At 39.6% G+C, this 20,300-nt stretch overlaps 3 protein-coding genes across 4 annotated transcripts; all 3 read right to left on the bottom strand.

The window, feature by feature from the left end:
* Positions 1-1,383: 1,383 nt before the first annotated feature.
* On the bottom strand, positions 1,384-6,897 carry LOC135146201 (stalled ribosome sensor GCN1-like). Its single transcript, XM_064078361.1, has 33 exons — positions 6,716-6,897; positions 6,525-6,633; positions 6,417-6,463; positions 6,252-6,359; positions 6,061-6,184; positions 5,862-6,002; positions 5,718-5,815; positions 5,578-5,656; positions 5,397-5,521; positions 5,212-5,343; positions 5,086-5,146; positions 4,944-5,027; positions 4,734-4,888; positions 4,581-4,677; positions 4,421-4,528; positions 4,281-4,363; positions 4,102-4,223; positions 3,887-4,044; positions 3,743-3,831; positions 3,541-3,692; positions 3,379-3,487; positions 3,196-3,322; positions 3,049-3,126; positions 2,884-2,993; positions 2,746-2,829; positions 2,621-2,692; positions 2,423-2,557; positions 2,209-2,367; positions 2,021-2,155; positions 1,822-1,962; positions 1,663-1,770; positions 1,529-1,603; positions 1,384-1,476 (listed from the first exon to the last, which is right to left on the bottom strand). The coding sequence occupies exons 1-33, from the start codon at positions 6,812-6,814 to the stop codon at positions 1,384-1,386; spliced, it is 3,597 nt and encodes a 1,198-aa protein (XP_063934431.1). The 5' UTR covers positions 6,815-6,897.
* LOC135146200 (stalled ribosome sensor GCN1-like) lies at positions 6,845-11,902 on the bottom strand. Its single transcript, XM_064078360.1, has 28 exons — positions 11,856-11,902; positions 11,703-11,771; positions 11,535-11,643; positions 11,409-11,483; positions 11,228-11,353; positions 11,038-11,172; positions 10,880-10,989; positions 10,725-10,817; positions 10,558-10,669; positions 10,338-10,464; positions 10,126-10,270; positions 10,014-10,073; positions 9,843-9,948; positions 9,664-9,782; positions 9,523-9,605; positions 9,255-9,459; positions 9,066-9,191; positions 8,886-9,003; positions 8,622-8,824; positions 8,432-8,563; positions 8,281-8,378; positions 8,089-8,229; positions 7,936-8,032; positions 7,775-7,882; positions 7,629-7,719; positions 7,405-7,574; positions 7,063-7,348; positions 6,845-7,005 (listed from the first exon to the last, which is right to left on the bottom strand). The coding sequence occupies exons 2-28, from the start codon at positions 11,712-11,714 to the stop codon at positions 6,845-6,847; spliced, it is 3,348 nt and encodes a 1,115-aa protein (XP_063934430.1). The 5' UTR covers positions 11,715-11,771; positions 11,856-11,902.
* A 7,522-nt stretch (positions 11,903-19,424) lies between these two features.
* Positions 19,425-20,079, bottom strand: LOC135146186 (cytochrome b-c1 complex subunit 8-like). 2 transcript variants are annotated; one of them, XM_064078339.1, is made up of 4 exons: positions 20,041-20,079; positions 19,740-19,843; positions 19,580-19,683; positions 19,425-19,518 (listed from the first exon to the last, which is right to left on the bottom strand). In XM_064078339.1, the coding sequence occupies exons 2-4, from the start codon at positions 19,836-19,838 to the stop codon at positions 19,455-19,457; spliced, it is 267 nt and encodes an 88-aa protein (XP_063934409.1). In that variant the 5' UTR covers positions 19,839-19,843; positions 20,041-20,079; the 3' UTR covers positions 19,425-19,454. The 2 variants fall into 2 exon arrangements, with proteins under 2 accessions (XP_063934409.1, XP_063934410.1); XM_064078340.1 differs by having other exon boundaries at positions 19,580-19,665.
* Between the last annotated feature and the right edge of the window lie 221 nt (positions 20,080-20,300).

Genomic DNA, 20,300 nt, shown 5'->3' with positions numbered 1-20,300 from the left:
GCGTAGTTATTGGTTAATAGTTAGTAGTATTCCGACTTTTCGTTCATAGGGGGTGCCAAACTTTTGGGGCAGAATATAATAAATAAAAATTATGAGGGCGAGGTTAACTACGAGTCCATCAAAGATCGAAAAAGAGAGTTGCGTCAGTGGGAATTGTACCCACCACCTTGTGCGGTCCAAAGCTCTTAACCGCTGAGCTACGACGACAACTCTCGATCCAAGTATATTGGTATTACTTATTCAGTCTATTAGAATAGGGAGAGAAGTAATATTCGGCTAGTCAGTAAAATAAGTGTATTATAAGTTATTTTAAATTCTTATAATTGTGTTAGTATGTAATAAATCAAACAATAGTACTTATAATAGTTCCGTTATTTTAGAGGCAATAGTTATTTAAATCAAATAACTTCGAAATAAACAATAGACACTTAAGTACTAAACATAAATCAATATAAACTTCTCTCATGCGGTTCATAGAACTAGTAGAACAGACTTGTGACCAATAAATAAAACTGACATATTAAATAAGTATGCCAAATCTTTTAAAAGCAAATAGTTACCTATAATAATCATGTGGTATAAACACATGGCAAAAGCACGCGTGCGCACACAGTTAAGGAAGGGCACGGGGTACTGGCATATGGTAATAACCAAATGGTATATGTATTACATGGTGTGGTCACTCCTTTTTGAGTCTCTCCCTTATTTAAACTATATAACAATATATATAATTCTTAACTTTTAGCTTATTTTGAGAATTGTTTTTTTAATTGTGGCTGTCCACCCAGTAATGGATCTTGCCAGATCCTTGTGGTGTGGGGGTGAGTAGTGACAAGTGCATATAATTTTAACGTAAAATGAGATGTAGGCTTAAGTACTAGCTCCTGAGCATCAGCTTAAACGCAGGAAAAAAGTACCTAAACGCTTGCTTTTTTACTATAAAGTATGCTGTCTTTAAGTACTCACAACCAGTTCGACAACTTTTGACGGTATGTGAGGTCTTCAAAACTACAATAGATCGCAGCCTTCTACATTTAAGATTACTTCTGTAAATCAGTTCCGTTTACTCCTCGAGGGATTAGTAAGCTGTCTTCAACCAGCTCGAGAATTAAAGATTTATCAACAAAAAGAGCTTAGTACATGATTTTTAATTTAACACAAAATGGACAAAATCCTTAATTTACCAGAGCCAAAAGCTTCTTTACTTAGTTACTAAATCAGTAGTTATTTTATTAGGAAAAAGAAGAATTCAGGCTGTGAGTACTTTTGAACAAATTATATATATATCACACCTCATATCTGTATATATAAATCTTGTACTTCCCTCCTTTAAAAAATAATAAAGAAAATTGTGGAAAAAAACAGTAAAATGGAGTTTAATTATCAAAACTCGTCGTCGGTATTTTCGCAATGTTCGTCCAAACAAAAATTGCGAATATATAAGACCCACTGGGTAGTAGCAAGGCTGTCGAGATCCTTCCAAAGCGAGTAACAAACACACGAAGTTACATCACTTAAAGAAGTTTACCTCCTCTAATAACACCATTTGAACGTGATGAAGAACACGCTGAGCTATGCGATACTGCAACGTGGATGCGGGAGCCTATCATCGAAAGTAGTATAAGTAACCATAACACAAGGTATATGAGGATAACAAATTACCGAAGCAAACGCATGAAGGGGAGCTGCGAATAAATCCAAAAACGTCCTTGTTTTAACCACCTGTGGAGAGGTTTTAGCGATAGTCTTAAGCGTCTGAAGTGCATGCAGCTGGTGGACAAGTAAGCCAATAGGCTCCCAAACGAGCGCAACAGAACTTACTCGCGTACTCTCGTTTTTAAGCTGAAGTTCTATGAAAAAGAGACATTCTCGCAAAGCATCAGCGACAGCTTTTTTATACTCAAGCTGGGACAAGGCACAGACGATGCTTTGCACTAATAAAGTATAGCAAGTATCGTTGCTCTGTACAAAAAAAGATATAAACCAAATAATATGGGTGTGTAGAGCTGAAAAAACGCACAGCGCTGGGAACATTCAACATATTGAGAGCGGCACGCACGACTTCGCCAAGTGGCTTTTCTCTGTAAGAAGAGCAGTGGCGTAGGCAGGCGGACATGACCAAAACATCTTTGTTGGTGGCAAGGCGTTTCGAGTCCTTAGTTAAATCAAACTTCCACCACGTGACATCCTAAGTCTCCTGGCTGTAACCTTAAAGAGTTCTGCACGGACACTCGCATCCAGTTCACCAAGCAAAGCGCCAAGGACAAGCGAAGAGTATTGCTGGGCTCGGAGAGGAGTCTCGCTTACTGCATTCACAAGAAAGTTATACAGCAGATCTCTGGACATCTCGCTCACAGTGGCGATAATCTAAACGGCTGACCAATAAATAACAAGATAGATATAAACTGATGGTTGGAGTGACCTTCCGAGTAAAATCGAGCAAAACGAGAAGTAAAGATTCACGCGTCTCTGGCGCAGTGATCGAGCCAATGGTAGTGAGTAGAATTTTCAGGTGCGTGTCTTTGGGACACAGAATCGAGGTCATGGCGTTGTTGAGCTGCAATGTAAAGAAAAGGGTCATCCGACGCGGCTGGTGTCAAACTCAACTGGCAAAAAGAACTTCGGCATAAGCAAATCGCGAGGCGTCCCGCAGTCTCTTATCGTCATCCGCAAGGCATCTTACCAAGGCTTGCTGTTATTGGCGCATTATATACATAAAGCCGGGAGATGCATCCCTCATGAGACCTGCAAGGGAGACACGAACATTTTAAGTTGAGGGCTTCCCCCAGCAACGATGATCTTCAGTGCCTCGACAGTGTAAACACGAGGCTATACGAAATATATTATAGCCAATGCTTGCCATTGGAACTAAATGTGGTAAACCATCACAGCGCCGCCATTCCCACAACGAAAGATGAGACGACCGACGATTTTGACGAAGCTGGATGTCGACAACTTGGCGAGGGGTGTTAACCTGAGCAGAATTCCAAGGCCTACAAACCATAAGAGAGGAATAACGAAACAGTTCCTTAAAAGGAAGTAAAGCACTCTGCGCAGCGAGCTCCTGATGATCCGAGGAAGCATTAACCAAAGCGCCAAGGAGTAGCGGCAAGAAGGAGTCAATTCCTTAAATCAAGCAAAGCAAAAAGTATAAATAGTGAAATTGCCAAAGAGAGACGCGCACGGATAGATGACCTTTCCCAAAAGAAAAGGCGGAAAACATCTTTTTCCTTCTGTAGATCCTAGTGAAACCGTTGTGAACCGCCGGTACAAAAAGTTCGTAATTTTCTGGGGGAGTAGACATCAGCAGAGCGTCAACAGCCTATAAGAAAAGCGAGCTTAATAATAACAGGAGGAAGCAGTTATTTAAAAGCTCACCAATTTGACATGCGAATAGAAGAGCTTCGAATCAAAGAGTAGTATCAGCTGTAGAAGTAAGTCGGCTCGCTGCAATCGGCAGTCGGCATGCTTGTCAAGGCAGAAGGTGCTTATGATACAAGTAAAGAAGCACAGACAGATGTATAAATAACAGGTGAACACCTCAATAGGAGGCAAGAAGCGTCTTTAATTTGCTGCTGCTCTGACCTTATGCTCTTCAGTAGCGTGTCGATTGCAATATCGACTCCAGCTTCGCTCAAAGAATACAACAAAACTCTGGTGTTCTCCACAAAGGACTCTTCCTCTGAGCACTTCTAAGGAACAGCATATTAGAATGTGGTGGACGTCCTTAAAAAACAAGGACATTTATAAATTTGTCTAAGAGGGATCCGATATAAGGAAAGGCAACTTCGCCGGCCCGAGTAACAAGTTGAGCAAGAAGATTGCCGCTCTCTAATAAAAGTGTGAGAGGCCCGTCCTATCCCCACGGGAGGGCTGGCTCACAAACCAGCAGACAAGGGCCTCTCCAAAAAGAAGGACGCCACATGAGGCATGAAGGCCTCGCTTTTCACAAGCATAACTTGGCACAGCCCATCTACAAACAGATCAGTATTGCTAGCGCCCGCCAAGCTTCCAAGAAGACGAAAAAAGAAGATCTTGGAATGCCTGATGAGCAAAAAATAGGGTCAGGAGAGAGTAAAAACACTATAAAGTCACGTGAACTTTGGACCAAGCGAGGTTATAACGTGAGGGAAAGCCCCCGCGGCGGCTTTTCTAACCAGAGCAGAAGGATCGGATAAACAATTAAAGCACAAAGGAACAAGCTGGTTGATGTGTCCGGCCGCCTGTGTACCAGACTACAATAACTCTGGCGTATTGGTGGCAGGAAAAAATATTCTAACTTGTTCGCGACTAGTAAAAGTGAGCAAACAAGCCAGTCCTAGGCAGAGCCCCTCACGCTTGAGCTGATCGGGATCCTTTAACCCTGAATAAAACAAAGTTGATATAATGGTATGGAGGAGAGAGTATAAGCAATAATTACTGGTTTCAAGGATGAGAAGAAGCTCAGGAACGACGCGGGTGCCAAGTCTCCGGACAACATCCTCCAATGAAGCTCTGGCCATAGACGAAAGTTCACTCACGGGACTGCCTGAAAGTTGAACCTATAGCAATAAAAAAGTTAAGAGGGCCTTAATGCATACCTAAATACGCCAATATGCAGTCAAGCAAGTCGGGGAGGATGCCGCTAAGCAGTACAACAGTGTTGTGAACGAGATCTTTCCAAATGCGGGCGGCCACCTGGCAAAGAAAGAAGTCGGCGGGTATAAAAAATAAACGGAAAAGTCAGAAGAGACTTCTTTCACTGGGCCATTTAGATCCGTCCTCAACACAAATAGCAAAGAGAACAAGCGACGCGTGCATTCTTCGCCCAAACGAGTAACTAAGGGGGCTTGCGTCTTAACTATGGCCAAACTGTCCTCGTCACGTGCATATCCGATACCTTTAAGCGCTGCAGTTAAGCTTAAAGGATAACGGCGAAGAAAAAAGGACCCAAATACGGTGACCAGAAGCGCCAGAGAGATGGCGGAGAAGGTCCCCCAACAAGTGCACAGTGCCGAAGCGAGTGCGCCAACAGGCATTCCGCGTACCTATTGCAGCAAAAGAATTTATACGCTATCTTTAGCAACCAAGGTGACTCCTACTGACCCTCCACTAAATTGGGCAAAAGGAGCAAGAGGCACTCGTCTGAATAATTTTTAATAAGAATCTGTTAGTTATATATATAAGATAATAAACGGCTGGGAGTATGTTTAACGGTGCGACGGAGGCAACCTGCCCGGCATGCAAGGCGGTATCCCTGACATTCTCATCCTCCTCAGCAAGACCCTTCAGTAAAGTCGGGAGAAGAGCTCCAATGAAGGGAGCCAACTGGTCCCCGAATGCCTCTGGCAAATAGAAAAAAACCTGCTAGGTAAAGTTAATAAGCTCGTCTATAGCCACGAGACAATGTCGCCTGCCATTAAGAAGCCTTCTTTGGCCACACCCTTGACCGCATCTGCGCTGGCAAGAAATTCTGGAAGGAACGCGTGAATTCGCGCGGGGTCCAGGCCGTGTAGTACGAAACTAAGGCCCTGTGCAGCCCCTGCGAGCCATAAACTGTTAGCCTCGTATTATTTTATTTGATACCAAAAAGATGACCTGAGCGGTCCACGGCAGTTGCGCCATTCTTGAGGGTCTCTACAAGCCAGGAAAGGGTGGCGTGGAGGTTCTTTTCATCCTGATTGGGTAGCGGAGATCGTGATCAGACAAGGAGGCAGGCGTGCAGAAATGGGTGCCACCATTCCGGAGGCCAGTAGCCCCAATGCCCGCGCAGACTCGGCTCGCACTTCCGGATTGGAGTCCACAAGGGCCACTTGTAGTCGTGGAATGACGTCCCCTGAAAAACCATTAATAAACTTAAATAAGAAAAAGAAAAGAATAACCAAAGTAGTAGGAAAGATCCTTGACGTCAGCAAGGCCCGCCATTATGCCGAGTATCCTGCACGCTTGCGTCTTTATAGAAGTGCTATGGTCTTTTAGCGCCCTCTGAAGGACAGGCATGACCAGCGCAAGAGATGGCGCATCTACCGCATAAAGTAAAATGCATTAACAAATATTTAGTATCAAAAATGCTCAATAAACCAATGAAATGAACAAATTTTGTGTTAAGCAGTGTTTTTAAACAAGTTGGAATTTTAGTGACGGGATCAATAATGGCTTGCAGAAGTTCCTCAGAAACGTCTCGGAGTTCCTGATTTTTAATAACCTGTAAAGGCAAATGAAAGCTTACTAAAACTGAAATAACAGAGACGATGTAAAGAAGCTAAACGCACAGAGCCGACTTGGTAAAGTGCTCGTTTGGCAGAAAAGATCACTTCAGGGTGGGTGTCCGCCAGCACAGCAATTAGGCGGGGCACAACAAGCGGAAGCGACGACGATAACTATGTAAAACGCTCATCTGAAAGACCAAGACACACGGAAGCGAAGTCGAAATTCACCTGCAGAGGAGCGCAATGCGATAGGGATCCAAGCATTTCAGTAGCCCCTTGCAGATAAGCCGAATACAGTATAAAGGTACTCCACTCAGGAGAGAAAAAGGACCAAACCTTGCTTAGTGCGCCAACTTTTGTCTTGCAAAGCAGACAACAGCGAAGGAAGAAATAGCTTTACTCCCAAACCGCCGTCGGGTGTTTCGCGAAGATGTTTGACGGCAGCCTTAAAAGAAGAGTTTTAATATTCGAGTACAAGCAGAAAATAGACCCACGTGAAAACACCAATAAAAAGATAAGAAGTTTACACGGGCAGTATCCCCGGCAGTTTCTCGAACGTTCCTGTCGCCGTCACCAAAGCATGTTAATATTGAAGGCAGTATTTTTATTAGATACGGCTCAAACATGCGCCCTTTAAAAAGAAATGTGGTGGACTGTTAATCAAGGAAGCGAAAAAGGGGCAAAAACGAGCCAAGAGAGCCGATGAGAGCCTCCACCGCTAATAAAGCACCCTCCTTTTTGTTAATGTCCTTCGATTTGATGGCGTCAAAAAGGGTGGGGATGACGTTGTTTTCGCGTAATGAACGCATTTCCAGGCCTTACCAATACCCACCCCTTAAAAACCGCAAAGCACTACAATGAGGCGGAGACAGACCTTTGGCTACACCGGCCAACCCGTAGGCGGCTCCTTTTCGTTGGGAATACTTTTTCCCCTCGAAAAGTTGACGAAGAAGTCTGCTGAATATACTTTTTACTGATATCTTCGAAACTTTCATCAAAGGGGAAAGGCAGTTCGAGATGGCCTCCTGCACGCACTGAGAGGGTGTCTCCAAGGTATCAAGCAGTCTCTCGATAATCACGGGGATTTGGGGGTCGTTTTTTTTTAAGTGTTGGGCAACGACGCCCATTATAGTGATAATGCACGCTTTCAGCTGATCGCTCTAATAAAGAAATTGATTCAGGCAGCTCAACGACTGGTAGGAAGAAAGACACATACGGCCTCAGCAGACAGAAGTGACGGATGTTCGAGGCGTTTTTCAAGCAAGGGCAAAAGCAGCGCCGAGTGTTTTCCTTGCCTTTCCACCAGAGCAACAGATGCTTGAAAAACGGCTTCCCGGACCCGCTCGTGGGGATCGGGAAGGCCTTTGATCAGCAACGTGGTGAATACTAAAACCATTAAGACAGTACATAATTATAAGGTACAATAGAAGTGTCAGTTACGCTTTCGAGACGGCTCAGGTTGCAAGAATGGAGCCAATGTCTTTATCGCACCGGCCACTCCTACCCGAGGGTGCCAATCGAAATCCATGGACTTAATAGAAACTATATGCCATTGACATTAACGGTTCATAAATCCTATGAAGGACCTGTTTCGGACTGGAGGAGCCCGGCCCTTCAGCGTTCAGTTTCACGAATCTGTTAACCATGGAAACAGCGCTTCTAGAGGCGACAGAGGGGAACTGAGCCAGCATTTTCTGAACATTCGCAATGGAACAAAAATGATAATATGCTGTCATGAGCAAAATACTGTCAGCGCTAGAAAACAAAGAGGTTGACGTTCAAGAGGAAGTGTTTCGCATGTCACTAATAGACGTTCACAATGGCGTTCTTCAAGAATAAAGCCACTATTTTAGTATATAAGCAACAAAATTCATTGGATGACTACTCGGCCCTCGCATACCATCTGTCCCAAAGTCGCGAGGCCGCCAAGTTAACAGCTTCGTCTTGCTCTTCTCTGAGCATAAACGTGTGAGTTACCAGCAAATCACATGTGGGTAAAGACGAGGCTGCATAAAGAGCTTCCAGAATAAAGAGTCGAAGGCTTCATACAAGCAACCATGAATACTTAGAAGAAAAAAACATATATACGTACTTTGCGTTCGAGTGCAAAAGAGAGCTGCTCAAATACAAAAGCTCTTCTTCATTAAGTGCAGGTACTGTACCACACAAGTGCCTTAAAAGCTCGGCAGCCTAAAACAAATAATATAAAAAAGGCCCTATACAAAAAAAGCAGCCACGAGTACCTGCACTTGCAGAGTTTCAAAAGAAATAATAACACTACATATAAACTTAAACATTTCGAGGCGCAGGGGAGAGGGGAGGGGCGACCCGAGAGCTAAAAAGGCGCCAACGAACTCTAACCCTGCCACGAGGATCTGAAAAGAATAAAAAAAGGGACATTATAACTGAGGTCCGCAGGCCACCGACGCTTACGTGCACGGGAACATTCGTCTCCGGGCGAAAAGATAGTTTTAAGAGCTCGAAGAAGTACGCAAAGTCAGCGGGTGTAAGCTTTCCTTCGTCACACAAGCTGTGGACCCGTAGAAAGACGCGAGAGAGAAGATCATAATCATCCGGTCGTGAGAAGGATGGCAAAGTGATACGAATGGCTGTGTGACCAATGAGGCAAAAGAGGTCTAAAAATGCGCCTCAATAAGACTTTAAACGAAAGAACAGAAACCGAGCTGCTAATAAAACCTGAATAACATTGTGAGCAACAACGAGAAAGTTGAAGCCATAGCCCTTCGGAGGACGGAAAAAGGACACCACGGAAATGGCGCACAAGAAACGGACCAATAACGCTTACCAATGTAGCCTATACCAGTAAATATACAAATTAGCGGAAAGTTTCGCCCCATGACAGGGCGGATTTGCGACCTTTGCTTCAGTAGGACAGCTTTCTATAAGAATCCGAAAAATAGAAGTAGCAATGTTTATTTCCTTTTTGGCAAGGGCGACAAACTGCCTGGCTCTCCCTTCATTGTGCAGCTCTTTGTCGATTTTCTAAGGAAAGTTTACCACTGGTTCCAAAGGACGATGTCAAGTGGAGACACAAGAACTAGCTACCTCCGGCTGATACTTTGTAAGTATTGAGGTGTGCCCTTCCGTGGGAAGGGGGCCCTCGTGCAGGACGTGCGGTGCAGTGCAAGTATCCTCTCCCGATGGTGCATTTTCCCGTGTGAAGGAAACCCCCTCTTCCGACAAATAACATTTAAAGTCCCGTTCGCTAATATTTTGAATGCTCCCCACGAACACGCGAGAAACAGCATAACTGAAACACGTATCACAAGAGTAAGCATCCTCTTGCATAACATCTGAGGCATGATTGTTTTACTTCGCAAAATGCTCCACAAATATGTGCCCGCCATGACGAGAGAGAAATTTAATAAGACACATGGCTCTCGCAATTGATTGGTCCTAAGCAAAGGGGGATGTCCCAACAGAAAATCTATGTCAGCACAAAGACGAGGGCGACCTCAGACGACGTCAAGAGTTCTTTCACCATGCACTGAAATTCTTGCGACCGACTGTGAGTAAACTCTGGAAGGCTAAAGCAAAGTTTTCTGAGTGCTCTAAGATATGGGCGCTGCTGGTCTGTATTCCACGCATCAAAGAACAGACAAAATAGGAATCAGCAAATAGATAGAGGCAGACCCACAGAGGGATGCAGAAACAAAGGCATCATCAAGGCCGCAAAGACTTCGAGTTCAGTAGAAGTTAATCTTCCAGCGGAGGATACCAGGGCTTGCAGACACGTGACCTGCTCCAACAGAGTTCTTCATCTCTCGTTCCTTGAAAGTGCATATAAAAAAATTGCAACTATGCCTTGTCCGTTTTCCTTGGCTCGTTAGTAGGCGTCCTCATAAAGGAGATGTCCATTGTTGCCTTTAAAAGTAATAGTTAAAGAAAAAATAAGGCCATAAGATAAAAAGAGTACCGTAAATCGTAAATATATTTCGGAAAAGCGCTTCACAAAATTCAATGAAATGTTCTTCTTACAAAATTGCAAGAAGCGCTCTCTGGCGTAGCGACGTACGCCGCCAATATGGTGAACAGATAAACGCAGTACTCCTATCAGCCAGCTTATTTATAAAAGAGAAACTTAAGAAGCAGTGGGCAAGTGAAAATATAATGGCAAGTCGCAAGTACTTGTGGTTTTCGGGAATTTTCAATATGCACAAGTCTAGCAGTGTCTTCAGATATGCCTCGCTGGAATGAGTAGAATTAAGGACCCTCCAACTACAGAAGACGTTGAACATGTCACGTGGGAGCCCGACTTTTGTATGTGATTCTTTACCGATGCGATGTACAGAAAATAGGCTCCTTCCACAAAAAAACCAAAAACAAATGAGCCCAATAAGTATCAAACCTGCATGGCGGAGCTCCATGAACACAAGGACAGCAGCTGCCAGAATGCCTTCCCATACTATAGACAGCTGTGAAGCGTGTGTCTCGCTGTTCACAAGTATACACTGCAACGCCTACGAGGCCAAGCACAGTAAAATCAGTGCATAAGAAAAAAAAAACGGCAGGTACTGGTAGCAGCCCCACGAGCTCTTGCCGGCTTCGAGAATAGTCGAGAGTCGCCAGAAAGTGTAACAACAGTAACCTCGATATGCTTGCATGAGCCTAAAAATTAAATATACACAATAATAAAAACAGTATCGCAAAAATGCGCAAAAGGTATCGACAGGGAGAGGCAGGTTTTCTTGTAGCAAGTGAATTACTGCATCAGACAAGGGGCGCTTATAGTAGAAACGAGCCAACGCCGAACATAGCGACTGCCGGACGTTAGCATTGGCTGCTTAAGTGTGTTAAAAATATGAGACCAACAACCAAAACAACCTACCTTCGCGCTTTACACAAGTAACAATGCGGTCGCCATATCCCGCAGGAAGCGTGACTGCCCGCAGCCCCACAGAAAGACTGAGGCAGTTGGCCACAACGAGCTTTACGTCCCAACTCACGAGAGCGGGACCTTTTCCTAGGAAAGCATATAACAAATGTTGTATATATAAGAGAATAAGAACTAAATAGACCCTCCAAAGAAGTTAGTAATAGATTGCACACGAAAACTATGGAATGCTCATCAACACGCATCAGTAAATAGCCCAAAGCCTCCACAGCGTTTTTTCTACGCAGTGGATCCTTAGAAAGCATAGAGGCTAATAAGTAAGAAAAAAATGTTAAAGCAAAAAAACCAATAAAAGGGAATAATACCAAGAAGATGTTCCATTAAACGCGAGACTTGAGTAGAGACATCTATCTGGAGGCCGGCCAAAATGTGAAGAAGAACTGAAGAACGCTTTACTTACTAAACACATTTAATATAGAGAAGTTCAAAACCCCCACTGGCAAAGCTCCCGCTCTTTAAAAAAAGTTTAGCAAGAGGAGGAATTATTAGCTTCTCAAAGTCATCCAAAGTTAGTAGTGCTATTGTAGACCGGTAATTCTCCTTGAAATATTATTACGGAGTAAACCAAAAGATGGAGGGCTCTACCCCGCAAAATATACCAACTCGCTCATGTCTGTGAAGCTCTTGGCGTTTATAATAAAGTTGACAAATCCACCCAGCGCATTCTCCTAAAGTTTTGCACACAACAATAAAGGTAAAGACTCATAAAAAAACCTCACAAGAAAAACAGAAGCCAATAAAAGAAAAAAGACCTTAACATGTTTATAAAATAACCCTTTCTGCGCGCAAAAATGTAATAAGGAATCTAACAGAAAACATTATACAAAAAAGATCTAGAAAAAAGAATTAAACCTTTTAAAGAAATAAAATTATCTATTTTAAAGATGTTATGAACATAAATTTCAACAAGCTGAGGGTCCTTAAAGTTAGAATAAGAATAATATTTTATAAATTACCACTAACACAAACTTGCAACAATACCAGTGAAAGAAGCGAATGAAAAATTTTATAAGCTTTAGTCAACTTTCTGGGTTTAGAAAGACTAATCTTTGTTAGACAAATATCCTAAGAAGGTATATAAGAGTCAAACATGAGCACAAAACAGCAAGAATAACAAAGAAAACCTGAAGAAAGATAAGATCTCTAAAAAACGAGTGGACTTCCGCTAAATTATTTCGACTAAACCACAATATCTTGCAACACCACTGAAACTCCCACGTACTAAAAAATGGTTAGTTTATTTGTTTACTTGTATCCTATAAATTTACGTAAGAACCAGCAAAAGAACTTTTAACCTGTTTAAAAAACGATCTTTACGATTTTCTTTTAATAAAGAGAAAGCCATTACTCTTGCTGACTGATTTAAACCTAAACATCTTACATATTATAAACTAAAAAATACTTATTATGTCTATTAGTAGTTAGTCACCTATCTACAATGAACCAGTAAATTCGTCTACAAAAAGGTTGTACAGGAGCTATGTATAACAAAGAAGAAATATAACTTTGAAGATACTCTTCAGGTAAAATTTCTAAGTCTATTTTTCCTAAACTACTCATAAGTAGTTTTTTATAAGCAGGCTTGCTATAGCACAAATCTTGGATACGTTGCTTAAAATTTAAGAGCTGTATTTCTACATACTTATAGTAAATTAGAAACGTGACTAGGCTTATAAAATATTAATGAAATAATATAAAAACAAAGTAGACTTAAAAAAAAATTACACAGACACCTTCTCAGATGACATATTTTTCAGGTTGTATTAAAACCTTGTTTAACACAAAAAGAGGCTAAATAAAAATCTATTAAAAGCAAAGCTTAGCGCTAGGCAGGAAGCATTGCGACCACGTGATCGAGTATTGATCTACTCGATTTGTGGTAAACACTAGCTTTGTCGCAACACCAGAACTGTGTGGAACCCATCATACTGGAGATGAGAGTTGTCTTTGTGGCCCATTGGTTAAAGTGTTGGCGTAGACTCAAGATCGTGGCTTTGTTACCACCGATGCCAAACTCTTTTCATTTCTTAAGGTTCTTATGCTTTGCTTCTTTTTTACGTTTTGTATAGTAGTCTTATTAACTTGAACAACGATGTCGATGTTACAAAGACAACACTAAGTTCGGGTTTAACCTTTAAAGTTTATCTACCATATATTAGTGCGTATGATTAACCCAAAAAATTTAAAACTGACCTAGAAAACCTGACGCACTAAGTAATTAATCCCCTAACCCTTAATTTTAACCCTTAATCTCAAACTAAACTTGTAAACGGGACTACAACAGTACATCAAAGTTTGTATAAAATGTATATAATAAAAGTATGTTAGATATAATAATTAAAATATAATATACATTATGAGTACAATATAAGAAGATGCAGTCAATAAAATAAATTATATAAAACACAAGATTTATTAAAATATTAAAGCATGGAATTAATGATCGATTTTCTATTTTTATACCTTTTCTAAAGGTCAAAAAATACTTCCATATTAGAATAATCGATTAAATTGAATTAGATTAGTTTTTATAAATTTTACTTTGTTAAGCTGTATCCAATTAATAAAGTGGCAAATTACTTTATACGTGGTAATGATTAGTTTACCATTTGTTGTGTAAAAATTTAAGGAGTTTGTATTTTTGTGTTTTTTGCATTTTTTGTATTTGCTTTATGGTTAGTGTATTTAATACTTAATGTATTATACTATTTATTTTTGTTTTTATGTTCTGTTTCTTTTTTTCTTTTCTTTTTGTTTAGTGTTTTGAACAGGGTTTTAGGTGTTTTTGTATACTTTGCTGACTGCAACTCGGCGAGAAGATAGCAGTGTTTTAATAATGAGCCATGATCTGTTCCTCGATTTTAAAGGTTAGAGTACGGTTCAAGGAATATGTACCTAACTATACATGGCGATGCACGCTCACATACGGCCAACTGTACTGAGCACTCGATAAAAATCGTGTAGGCGAATTCTTCGTACTCCTGTTACTTTAGTGATCTCTGCTGGGTTATTCGAATAAGGGCCCCCACAACAAACATATCTCACCGCTTAATCCCACCATAGGTTCTCATGTGGAAACAGTTAAATGCTTGGTCGCTAATTTAGATATATATCCTCTTCTACTGGATTTATTATGGCTTCAGCGGCATAATTTCGTAATTAATTGGAGGAAGATATCAGTAAAGTTTCAACCTACCTTTTGCAAAATTCATCTGCCCTCACTTTGTTCTCCTGTGTTAATTGTAAGTAAAAGAAGGTTAAAGAGCCGAAAATCACAAAATGCATGACGGAGACAATTAAAAAACAGACGGCCGGTTATTTATTTTCGCGGAATCGTTATTAGGAAGGAATATGCAACATCTAATACGCCCTTGGGTTCTTGTAGAGTGAACACTAAATGTAAAGATTTTTCTCATTATTTCTTCAACTGCTTTTTAGTTGTTAAAAAATGATCTAACTCGAGTAAACAACATGAACCACCAAGCAACAAAGGAGAAACATAACTATTCTACCTTTTTTCGTTCTACTTTGGTAGAAAAGCTAATTAGCATTGCTAGAGTGGTCGTTAGTTTTGTTCTACCAAATTACAACTTTCTTCTTAGTAATTGCTTTTTTATTCATGTTAGGCAGATCCAATACCTATTTACAAATCTGACAGGTAGAAAGTAGTAATGATGTGGTATACTAGAAATAAACATTTTATCGAGCATCAGGTGAATTAACATCCAGATTCCTATGGTAAATTCTCGAATAAACGATAATCATACCTATATTAGATTGGTAGTAAAATTGACGTGAATACTTCAATTTGGTAATAGCTAACTTAGTTTACCAAGAGAAACATGCAACTAACTAAGAGGTTACAATGGTTTTAGGCAATTAGTACTACTTCTTTCGACCTATGTTAAAGAAATTTACTCTTACTTTGGCCTGATATGATAAAAGAAATAGAGCATATGGATTTAACGCTTAAGTAACTAAACTTCGAATTCTTAATCTGTCACCTTTTATTTGGTTCATAGGCCTCATCGTGACGTACAAGGATCTTGATTTTTTTTAACTGAGAAGTTAATTATACTGGTTGAAGCGAGACTAGTTAGTATATAAACATATTAGCTGACAACTTTACATTTCTTAATCCTTTCATTTCGCTTGATACTTACATCCACTCCATATATTTAGCAATAAAGTAGGCACCAAACAAGCCGTGAGGTAATGGTGGTAAACCAAGTCCAACTTATAGAGTATGAACACTTTTCATCCATCATTTGACATAATAAAGTATATAATCGTATAAAGATCAACCAAGGCCTTTACTTTATGGCGACCACCTTCATCAGACTAATTCTTACCCTAACTGAGAAGGTCTTCTATTAATTTTGAGAAGCTAAACTCGAACAAAAGAAGAGTAAGCCAATGGGGATATTAACTCGATCATTTTCCTAATTTAAAGCATTCCTAGGTCCCTTTATCTGATACCTCCTCCTTAGGAGATTAAAGTATCAACACCGCTATGAAAGCATTATTTGTTAGATCGTTTCAATCTGAGGGAAGGTTAGTGCGGGATTAGGATAGAAGTATTAAACAGTACGTACTTGTCATTAATAGAAAAACACAAGCACAATACTATGCAATGAATTGATACTAATTTAATAAGGTTATCTCCTCGTAAGTATTTTTTCTTTTATTAACAACTAAAATAGGAAAATAATCCTTTAACGGTCTACTGCTGTAGAACCACTTTTACTTTGACAATTCATAGCACACCACATAATCTTTCTACTTTTACCAATTTGGTGAGAGGTATCTTGACAAAGGCTAAGTTATGTACACATGAGCGTCTGCCGTAAATAGTTGCTTACTACAGCTTAGAACTTACTGTTATTAGTGAAAGGTCGTATCCTCTCGGCATTTGAGATGATGATGAAATTAAGATAAATATCTTTCTATAACTATATTAGGTTACAGATTACTAGCATTCAACTTAAGAGCTAAAGTCAGCCTTTCAGGCTTTTTATCTATTTTATATGTATCTTAAACGCTTGTCCTGCGCGAGCATTTTTGCTATCGCTGCGACCACAGCGATGTAGGCGTTAGCTATCATTTTAAGAAAAGCTTTTATGCGTCAACTATGGAGACGCTGAATACAAAGTGTCTTGGCGCTGATGGTCCAGGTTTCTGAACCTCGCGGTAGTAAAGTACATACTTCATGGGAGCGAGGGTGACTCTTTTTCCCTAGGATCATGCTTTAAAACGACCCAAAAAGATAGGACCTATATGAAAAAACCGTACGGTCTACTGGGTATTCCCTGACGCTTCACGATGGTTGCGATCTAGTGTTGAACATTGGGGGTCATACGGAGGGGTAATGCATGATGAATGCAGGGTTTACCTTGGCTTTGGTTATGTCACCCTCTACTATTTGGAGGCGTTATCCGTAAGTATCCGGTAAGCTCTCTGGTTAATTAATTTTTACTCTTAGCTTGACCGGGCTATTATTCGATTAGATACTTGGACTCATCGATAACATAAATAGCTAATTAACTATGTAAACCAAAGAACCGTGATTATAGTAACTTTCTTGGTTAAACTCTGACTCAGTGTTATCATTTACTCCGGAGAGCTGAAGGTGTTGTCTAAAATATGGCTCAAACTACGTGTGAAATGACATGCTATAAAAATTGGTAAAATCAGTATTATGGCTTTCGTTCTTTGGCAGGTGCTAGATTCCCTGTGTCTTAGGATGTGACGCTTTGGTTAGTAACATGCCTTGTGCCTGGTGCCTTCGTGTTCATAAACTAGACCTGTTACGCTCTAATGACCGACTAAAGTTGCTCAAAGAAGACTAAAGTAAAATTCTCATTAGCCTTACTCTAGTATTCGAGAGCTTGCGATTTGTATACGGGCCTTGCTTTCTGAAGCTATTTATTTTTATACGTAGTGAACGAAAAGCCTTTGGAGCCTTTATTGAAAGATTGGCGAGTTTGCCTAAGTTAGTATGAAAATAGCTCGTTCAATGTAAGTAGAAAGTCGAACGCAGACGGGAGTGCTTTTGTACTAATGAGTAAAGACTAATAACATTATATCTCGTTCTGGGCCACTAATGCAGTAAGGTAACTTGTTTAAAACTAATAAAGGTATAGGCTAAGTAACCCGAACTTGAATAGTTTCGGGTAGAAACTGCTAGTTAATAGTGCTAACTACAAGAAAGGTAATTGCCTCGCTGTATTATATTACTTGTATGGTAACAAGCATAGAGTAGCTATCTGTGCTTTTTGCTATAGAAGTATATGTAGTGTTATTAATCAGTATACCTATATATATCGAGCGAAAGCCGCTCATAATAGTAATTTGTCGCTCCCACCTCATCGTTCTTACGAATAAAAATTAAGTTGTTTAAAGGAGCGAATCTTCCTACTAGTAGTAAGCTGTATCCCTTATTTGCAACTAAGTTGAAAAGTTTGAAAGTATTCCTTGGTCAAGTCTTAGATGAACGATGGATTAGATCTCTCACAAGTTTATAAAAGCCAGTAGTTTCTTTGTCAGAAAGCTTAACGAAATGAGGTTAGGTATAGATTATCGTGACCTCAATGTTATTACCGTGAAAAATAAGTTTTCTCTTCCTTCAAGGACTACTAGATTTTAGCCTTACCAATAGCTAATATTTTTACCAGGCTAGAACCTTCCTGATCCTTATCATTTAGTCGGAATAATAGAATGTGATGAATGGAAGACAGCTTTCTGTTATCGTTACGGCCTTGTCAACGCTCCTACTTCCTTTCTATATTTTATCTCCGGGACTTTTAAGTATCAACTTTACTATAGAGACACTAAAAAAGCACTGTGTAATGTATTCACCTGAATATCAATTATTCGACTTTCGACACAAACCGCACAAGCAGAAAAAACCTTTAAAAATGCAGTTGTTAAATTTTATATTAACAAAAGCAAAGTGCACTAAGCCACGTGTGAATATAAGTATTATAGTTCTCTCTGAAAAACTGACGTTTGAAGGAAATACTCCGTTAGAATTTTGTATTGTAGGGAAGTTATACGTTACAGCCTAACCTGAAAATGCGAGTTGGCACCAACGGGAATCGAATCTGAGAGCTTGAGATTGCGCGACAATGCTCATAACCGCTGAGCTACGATGACAACTCAACCTCCGAGAGATAAATTACGTATACAACTTTTGTTAAACGGTGAAATCCATCATACCGGGATCGGGACTCGTCGTCGTAGCTCAGCGGTTGAGAGCACTGACGCGCCTAAACTCGAGGTCGTGGGTTCGTTCCCCGCGACACGACTCTCTTTTTCGGTTTTTGATGGTCGCGTATGTAACCTCGCCCTCATAAATTCTAATATATTCATTTCCTCCTGAAATAACACGCGATTTTATAGCTAAAGAACTGTCAAGTCAGGAACACGAACACGCACGTTAAACTACTAACTACTAACCACCCTCAAAAGCCCACACACCTCTGACTTGTATAAAAAACACAAACACAAATAAGATTGACCTTTGCGGAATAATCTTTTATTCTTAAACTCGACCAAATTAATATATGTTCAAGCATACGAATTAGTCGAATCTAAACTTTCATAGGTCGACGGGATCCGAATAATTAGTTTTTAATGTGAGGAACTATTTACTAGTAAAGTAGTCTTTCACCTTTCATCTTTTTCTATCAAATACTAAGAAGAGCAGAGGTAAGTAAAAACTATGTTAAACTTAATTGTTTCCTAATTGTTCTTAATTAGGCACAATTTTGAGTTAAGTGTAATGAAATAAGATAATGACTTTATGCTTGATAATATTAAAGGTTTTCTCTGCAAAAAAAGGCATGAAAAATTTAATTAATAGAATATTTGGGCGAGATGGTTACAATACTCTAAATCCTCTTCTAATGTAATGATCGAAAGCGCCTTAGGTCGCACATGACTATACCTGCCTACAGATTGCTGCATCAGCTACTACTACAAATATATACTATTAAAACAAAGACAATTGTTTTTAAAAAGGTTATTATAATACACCCAGCTACTTTAACTAATAAAAAATAGTTCGAAAATTGAAAGTAGCAAGCTGCCTCAGTTTTAATATATAAGAATGCCGTGTTAGTAGGCACTGTATTATGAAAATGAAATAAATAATAAAAAAGCTAATTATTAGCATATGTAATAATACCACTAAGCTTTTTTACAAAATTTGGGCACTATATATGCTAATAATTAGTAAACTCACTATTTAAAATTTTAAAGTTAATTATATCTTTAGTATAGCTTAAGCATTAATGAGTAAATTTATGGGGAAATTTTTTTTTTTCTTTAACGATTTTCCACAAAAAATATTAAGTATCGTGTTCATATTGCTTGGGATCTTTTCTGTGGATGCGTTTATATTCAGCCTCGGCCCTAACAATAAATAAATAAATTAATGTATTTACCAAAACGAAATCATACAAGGATAAAGTACCATATCATAACTGCGAACATTAGTGCGTACGGCGGAACTACGTAAAAAAAGTTTTCTCGAATCCTTGTTGACCATATATCTGCTTGCTGTAAAAAAAGCGTAAACTAAAAAAAGAATGGCAATAACACACAAATATATTATTTAAAGAAGGTTTCATCACCTTCTTCCAAAATCCTGCAAAAACTCGCTGCTCAAAGGGAGAAATAGCGTAATATACAATCCCACGGGCATGTTGAAAATAACCCCACTTACCACCCATTTTTACTGTAAAACAAACTTTTCAGTTCAAAAGTTTAATGAATATACAACAATATAAGTTAAACAGCTAAAGAGATGAACTGGCTAGTTCCTCTTAAGCATTAACAAATCAATAATATAATAAAACTGTACTATATGCTAAGTCAAAAGTAATAAGAAAAACATATATTTATAGCATTTTGAAGACTAATTATCCTTATTACCTGCGGACACCTATGAAAATGAGAACAAAAAATTGGAACAGTAGCGCGGGCCCACACCGGTGAAAATATGTATTTTATTAGTTGCTTAATTGGCAGGGAGGTTATGAGTTAGGGGTTTGTTAATAGCAGAGGCTAAATTCCAATAGTGTGGTGGTTTTTTGAATGCAGGGTTTTACTGCGGAAGAACAATTGATTTATAATTTGACTATGAAGCGTAGTCGATAAGAAGAAAAATTGCTTTGATCTTTATAGAGTACACA

This window comes from Zophobas morio, unplaced genomic scaffold, assembly GCF_036711695.1.
Source record: "Zophobas morio isolate AGI-343-1 ecotype UQ-CSIRO unplaced genomic scaffold, CSIRO_AGI_Zmor_V1 ptg000215l, whole genome shotgun sequence".
Classification (NCBI taxonomy): Eukaryota; Metazoa; Arthropoda; class Insecta; order Coleoptera; family Tenebrionidae; genus Zophobas; species Zophobas morio.
Note: the sequence above shows the minus strand (reverse complement) of the source record. Positions and strands in the feature narration are given on the sequence as shown.